General features: G+C 38.0%; 1 protein-coding gene across 1 annotated transcript in view; it reads left to right on the forward strand.

Annotated features, from left to right (window-relative positions):
- Positions 1-7,688, forward strand: part of YWHAZ (tyrosine 3-monooxygenase/tryptophan 5-monooxygenase activation protein zeta) — a 28,613-nt gene that overhangs the window by 1,168 nt on the left and 19,757 nt on the right. The window contains exon 2 of the mRNA XM_006159697.3: positions 1,803-2,107. Coding sequence (XP_006159759.1) covers positions 1,814-2,107 — 294 coding nt within the window. The 5' untranslated portion in view covers positions 1,803-1,813. The remainder of the gene's footprint in view (positions 1-1,802; positions 2,108-7,688) is intronic.

Consider the following 7,688-nt stretch of genomic DNA (forward strand, 5'->3'; position numbering starts at 1 on the left):
GGTTCCGCTCCTGCGGCGGCGCTGGCGTCTCTGCCCCGGGGTCGGGCGGGCGGGCGGCTCCCACCTCCCTCCCGCTTGGGCGGGGGCGCGTGCTGCTCCTCCCTCTTGGCTCTGGTGGGGGGGGGGAATTAACACTCAGCAGTAGGTTGGGCTCCTTGACACAGATCCGCCATGACAAAGAGGGAGAGTCGGGGACTAGTGCCGAGGCGCAAGCTTGGGCGGAGCCACGGGAGGGGGGTGGCTGCAAATAGCGCGGACGGAAAGATTTGCTCTGGAAAGTCACGGTCCGCTGCTTTTCGTTTCACCCTGCCCGAAGTCTTAAGTCAGCTAAGGGTTAAATGGGTGCGGCAAGTTCTTTCTGCAGTATGGCGAGGCCTTGGAGCATTGGGTATTCTGTGAGAAACCTAATCCACTTCCCCTGTACCGAAGTGGTCGGGGAAAGAAACCTTTGTATGGCTTTAAATCATGTACGTCAGCGTTTCTGAGCTCGTGGGGAAAAAAAAATGCTGTATTTTGAGGAAATATGTAATCACAAATTTAACTAGTATATGTATTCAAAAACTGCGCCTTACATCCAGCTAACTGATTACTTGTTTGAATACTAGGGACCTGTTCTCATTTCGTTTAAAAAGGGGGGGAGGAATTCTGGGATTCCCCAGGAAGGAAAGAGATTGGGGGGGGGTTCAGTTCCCCTGGTGGGTGACAATGGCTCTTCATATAATAATGCACTTCAGGTTGTGTATTTTTCTTTTAAATCGTTTATTCTGTGGGATCTCTGTGGTTTAGTATTTTGTGCTATTTTAGCACCTACCCAAAGGATACCTTGGAAGACACTGAAAAGTCTAGGCAACTTTAAAATGTGAGAAAAAGAATTAGGTGAGAAGTCATGGTAAAGGGCAGCTGAGTAATAGTCAAATTATGAGTATATATACTGAGACAAATGCAGGAATTCTACATTTAAACTGAAACAGTGACATTGGGAACACTTACAGATTCATTGTTCCAATGTAACATATTTTGGTGTTCTCAGAGTTGAAGTTCTAGTAGGTGTTTTTTAAGCTTGTAAGCGTATAACAAGGTATGGACAGGTTGAGGCCTTAGGGTCAATTAGCCATGGTGCTGACTTTATATTCAGAATGTCTAAGAACAAGCAATTTGGCTGCTTCTCCTAGAAAATTTTCATAGTAGATCAGCTGACAAATCTGAAGATCTGTAGATTTGGTGTATATGTGTATGGTGTAATAACAACTATTTAAAATTTAATCATTCCTGATATACAAAATATACAAAAAGTAAAGAGACAGGAACTACTCTAAACCTACATGAATTATGATTTTGGAAGCCCAATAGAAATTGTACTGTTCTTGGTAGGCAGTGTTTTTATCAAAAAAAAGAAAAGCTGCTTAATTTTTTATCTCTTAGTGATACTGGAAATGAGTTGAGATTTTAGCCAAGTAAGATAAGAGGTGGTTTTAAGGCAGCCTTTTGACCAAATGTGCTTTGACCTTATGTGAAATTAGGATCTTCTGAACAGAGATGAGGTAATGCACTTTTAGTATGCTATTTTAATATACTAAAAAATTAATGGTTGTAAATTTACCTCTGCGGGCTGAGTGTGCTAATATTTTTCCCTTTTCTGGTCATCCTTTTGTGAAGGGTGTATTTTAATAATTCCTCACATGTCGAATCTTCCACAGGATGCTGGGTTTGAAGTGTCATATAGTTTATTCAACACAGTATAAATTTGAGGATTTACTTTAATAAAGAAAAAAATACCTAAATATCTTTTTTTCCTCCTGCAGAACATCCAGTCATGGATAAAAATGAGCTGGTGCAGAAGGCCAAGCTGGCCGAGCAGGCTGAGCGATACGATGACATGGCAGCCTGCATGAAGTCTGTAACCGAGCAAGGAGCTGAATTATCCAACGAGGAGAGGAATCTTCTCTCAGTTGCTTATAAAAATGTTGTAGGAGCCCGTAGGTCATCTTGGAGGGTCGTCTCAAGTATTGAGCAAAAGACGGAAGGTGCTGAGAAAAAACAGCAGATGGCTCGAGAGTACAGAGAGAAAATTGAGACCGAGCTAAGAGATATCTGCAATGATGTACTGGTGAGAATCACACATTTGGTCTAGCTTTCATTTAATGTAAATTTATGTAAGGACTATCAGTTGCATTACCTCAGCTTTTTCTTTTTTGGTTTTCTTTTTAAGAATTGGGCATTTTAAATTTAGAAGTCTTCAGGTGTCATTACTAAAAATATGTAAAAACAATTGTAGATAATTAATCTAAGATATATTGAACAACATCATCAAGCAGTTGAGTTCTGCTAAAAAGTAATGGACTTTGGTAGTGTATTTTGTGATAATTGAAAAAGATTAATGATAATACCACTCTAGTTAGGGTTAGACTGTTTATAATAGTGATATTGTAGTACAGAACCTTTAGATGTCTTGTTTGATGTAAGAGAGGTGTAATAGACTTGTTTTAGGCGTAGGTACCCTCTTTGGATAAGCCACGATAACATTAATGAGTCACTCATGCAGCAAACTCTGGCTTTACAGTTGCTTCCACCACTTCCGCATTTAAGTGTTGGAAGTCAGCTTTGAACATTGACAAGATGAAAGGTGATGAGTAACTCAGACTTGATTTTTCAGGTTTAGTTAAGTGTTATAAATAGTTATGTACTGTTTTAAGGCACTGTGCTTCTCTAAAGCTTAAATGAATTAAACTTTAATTTGCTTTAATTTTAATATCGTATACATTAACGGCTTTCTCACTCATCAAAGTTTACATTTGAGGATGAACTAGAAGATCCAGTTAGCATATAACAGCTCATAAGCATTAATGCTTTTTTTTTTTTAAATGAAGTTTTTGGAATAATATTAAAATGTTTTACTCAAAGATGCACTTACATTCAGGACTTCATACAGTAGTGGTTCTCAGTATGGTAGAGGTCTGTATGTAAAAAGAGAGGCAGTATTCTAATTTTTCTGGAAAGGTAACTGAATCTGGGACTCAAAATGGAAGTCTAGGTTGTAGTACTTAGTTGAACCTTATTCATGGTAGAACTGCTATAATGAACAATATAGGGTTATGTATGATGTGGTTGTGTGTTTGGAGTCTTTGTTAAAATAGTAATAGTATCGGGAACCAGCAGTTAGCGTAATGGCTATGTCGCTGGACTCCCATGTAATCGACCATGGTTTGTGTCCCGGACCCGGTGGCTTAAAACTCACGCCAGGCGCGTGTGCGTGTGTGCCCAAGATCCCGAGAGGAGAATGGAGGAGAAAGGATTGCAGCGTGACCATCCCCCCTGGGGGGGTGATTTCTCGCTTTCTGTCTCTATGTCTCTGTCTGGCATGCGCCCTGTAGCGAAAGCTTCTCGAAAAAAAAAAAGTAATAGTATTATCATTTTTTTATGACTAGTCTTTACTAATGGAATAGCATGAGTCCCAAAATTGTATTTTCCTCAGGTGGTATTTTCTTTAAGGTGACTTTTTAAATAATATTGTAGTAGCTTTTTTTTTTTTTTTTTTTTTTTTTTTTTTTTTTTTTTTTTTTTTTTTTTTCTTATCAGTGAGCTTGGTCAGTCATTTTCATGTGTCATCATCAGCTTTGGGTGTCATAGTTTGTTGTTGGCTTATTTGAAATCTTTACAACAACAGCTATAATTTTTAAGATATAAAAGGAATACCACCCTTTTTGGGGGCTAAATGGCATGTTTATCTTGCAGTTTGCTAAGGTAATGAGAATATTTAAAATTTGAAAATGATTTATCTCTAATAAATGAATTGGGCTTTTTCCTGTTCTTTTTACTAATTAGTATCTGTGTACATATTGAATTTTGCTCAATCTGGTATTTCTTTTCCAATTATTACACCTGATCAGATCATTTTTACCTTAGTTTCAAAGGGTATGTTACAAATTAATTTCCCTTAAGACAAAAGTCAATTCTAAGAGTAAAAGGAGATGTGGTAGCATTTACCTTCTACTAACAAGCTTTTATTTGCATATTCAGGTAGGTATTTGCATGTTTTCCACACACAAAGTGTAAAATTTCTGTAATTGTCAGGACTTTTAACTAGGAAGAGACTGGCAGTTTTAATTTCCCTTTAGTTTCCTTACTAAGGTGGAGGAAAAATATTAAAACAGGTGGGTGGTAATGACTGAATTATTTCTAAGTAGCTTCTTTATGTTGATATGATTAAGGGGGTTGGTATTGGTCATTACCTACATCATATCCATTTAGAATAGCATTGGCTTCTCACAGAGCCTAATGAAATTTCCACTTTAAAAATTCAGGTAAATGAAAGTTTTTCTAAATATAAATTTGTATAAATGAGCTTCTTTGCAGAAAGAGGATAGTAGAATTAAGTAGCATCACTACTAACTTTCCAAGGCTTTTTCTTTTTCAAACTGGAGAAATCCAGTTGTTTATAGATAACTTTCATTCCCCTACCACTCTTTTCTCTTTTTTTTCTTTTTTTTTTTTTTGGAGAGGTTTTTTACTATAGGGTGCGTGCGCTCACCAGAGAGACAGAAAGCGAGAAATCACCCCCCCAGAGGGGATGGTCACGCCGCAATCCCTTCTCCTCCATTCTCCTCTAGGGATCTTGGGCACTCACGCACACGCACCTGGCGTGGGTTTTAAGCCACCCGGTCCGGGATGCGAACAGTTGTCGACTACATGGGAGTCCAGCGACATAGCCATTACGCTAACTGCTGGTTCCCCCACTCTTTTCTTGACTCTAGAAACATCTTATATAAAAATTGCCTTTTCCTTTTTCTAATAAAATAGAAGAATAAAACTTAGGAGAACTGATGTTTATCCTAGATGAGAAAATTGTTTGAACCATTGTATTTCATGATTTGTAAAAGTGTGCTTTAATTATATTTTAAGGTCACACATGATTTTAAAAATAGTAATTTTTATTACTCTAACCTTTTGTGAATTTTGCTTTCTAAAAGAATTATTCGAGAAAAATAAGCAGGTGATCCCTTTGAGGGATAAATATTATTTTCTGATAGCATCCATGATGAGTCAGACTTTATTATATGGACCACTTGTTTTATAATACCTAAGAAAATATCCTCCCTTCCCACCCCCACCCCATAGCAGCTAATCTCCAGAGTTGAGTTTCTTTGAAAGAGCTCTTTAGCAACCCTTTCTGTTGATGGACGTTTATCAGTTGTTTAATTTACACTAGTTAGCAGACAAAACAGGGGCCATGTTACTTTTATGGGAGTTATGAAACATTACTGTGGGAAATGTTCACTGGCATATTCTTCACAAAATGCACTTTTCATGCCAAAGAACTTGGGGTTCTTATTTGTGTTGTTCATTTAAAATTGCAGTAAGTGTACTAACGCAATCTGCCTTTCCTGCCAGATGCCTAGACCAAAAGCTGTCTTAGTAGTTGGAGAGGACCTTAACACTAGTGAGACTTATACTCTTCTGCGTAAACCTACAAGATACAGACAGAAATGGGTAATTTTTGTCTCGCATGTGACTGTAAAAATCAAAATGGGAAAATGCGTACCAGAAAGTCCATTGAAACTGGAGATTTTAGTCAAACCATGGTTTTACTATTTAATAGTTACATAGCCTGAGGAAATAACTCAATTGCAGTGAGAAAACTGTACTCAATTATACCCCATAGGGTTGTGGAGAATGAAGATAAAATACCTTGACTATCTTCTGTGTCCTAGTTACCTCAACCTTTTATGTTCAATTTAAAGATCCAAGAAGCCTTTAAAGTATCGTTTCTCTGTGTCTTCTCTCCTCTCCTGCAAGGGGACAGGAAGTCCACCCTAGCCATCAAAATTCAAAGACTCAAAAATCGGGAAGTCACAGGTATAGGCAAAAAATGGCTTCCTCTGCTTTTAGGACGCCTGAGAGGAAGCAGTAGAATTGTATGTCCAACATTAGTAACAATTGGCAGTAGTAGTTGAGTAATCTTAATAGCAATTCAATTAACTTGGCTGAGTTCAATTTAATTATGCCACTCTACATTTTTATTTGCCGGGGGCAGTTTTAAGGTATAGTTTGATGTGCATTGATTTTTATCTTTCCATCCCTCAGAAATGCCTTATACTGCCATTAAGTAGGAGCAAGATAGGAAACTAGGCACCTTTTGAGTCTTCCGTAGTCTGATGATATTAATATGTGCCTTGAGCTTTGAAAACTGCTAGATAGAGTTAGAGTTTAAGCTGAAAATCATAGGCTGTTCACTTACTGGAATAAGGTTATTTACTAGAAAACAATTTTGCAGTTTTAATAGCCATTTTCAGAGTTTTACAGATACATATTTACATGTGGGTTTTTGTGTGTTTCACTGTGCACTCACCCGAGAGGGACAGGGAGGAGGAGAAGCACCCTCCAGTTGGGCATGGTTATGCTGCATCCTTTTCCATTTCTCCATCCTGTTGAAATTTGGGGCACACACCATGCACCTAATGTATTTTATAAGCTGCTACAGTTGGGATTTAAATTGTCAGCCATATGGAATCCAACTCCCTCACTAGGCTTTGTTTGGGCTGGCCTAGTGTTTTTCAAAGTAGATAACATTGTACAATAGAATCCTGTAGTCTTTCCAAGAAGGAATAAATTGGACAATGACTTTTTCATAATACAATTCAGTAGTCTTTTTCCAAATGTTAGGTGACATGTACCCCATGAGGCATTTGTGTGTGTGTGGTTTTGTTTTTGTTTTGAGAGAGGGATCTTTGCTATAAGGACGTGTGTGCTGGTGGGGAGACAGTGAAAAATCACACTTCTGGAGGGATGGCAACACCTCAGTCTGTTCTCCTCCATTCTCCTCTTGGGTTTTCAGGCAAACACACACGCTGATGTGAGTTTCAAGCCACTGGGTCTGAGACTCAAACTGTGGTCAACTATGTGAACCAACAACATGGAGTCCAGTGCCTTATCTACTACATAACCTGGTGGGCCCCCCTACCCAGTGACATATGTGTACATTTTGGAGCTCTGAGGTATCAAAAATAAAGGAAGGGAAATGGAAAGATAGGCATTTGCTATTTGGTAGGAAAGAGAAATAGTTTTGCTTTCATAAAATTGAACTAAATGTCATCAAACTACTTGGATTCATTCCACCATACATTTTTTAATTCAAAATAGATGATTTTTGGTACATTTATATTGAAGTCTGATTGCAAGCTGTTATTGCAATTGCAGTGTTGGTTAGATCATCACTTCCCAATCCTTGACATTTGTGCTAATTCTTACATGGTACACTCCTAGAAGGACTACTAGGATTAATTCAGAAGTGTGCATTGCCAAGTGAAGAAGTGATTTGTAAGGGTAAACTTGACCTGATGTTAATGGGCAAAGCTAAATTATAAATATCCTTTTACTGCTGCTGTGGTCATTTTCCTGGTCTTGGCTATGTTTATTGTTCTTTTCCCAGTTCTGTGGGAAAAGAACAACAGTTTCGCATACGTTTCTTTGTCTAATCTTTCTAAAAGACTGCTCATATTTTGTTCATCTCTTTGATCTGTGTCAAAATCCCTTCCATAAAGCCTCTAGTTTGGTCTTCTCATTATCCCCGATTCCCTGATAAAAGCCAAAAATAATTTCTGTCTTTATGGCCTGAGGGTTTCCACTCAGATATAGAATTTATCTTAGTCTTGGTATCTAAAACTTTTTTGTTTTGGTTTGCTATTGGGTAT

Source organism: Tupaia chinensis, unplaced genomic scaffold (assembly GCF_000334495.1).
Source record: "Tupaia chinensis unplaced genomic scaffold, TupChi_1.0 Scaffold000646_1, whole genome shotgun sequence".
In the NCBI taxonomy this organism is placed as follows: Eukaryota; Metazoa; Chordata; class Mammalia; order Scandentia; family Tupaiidae; genus Tupaia; species Tupaia belangeri.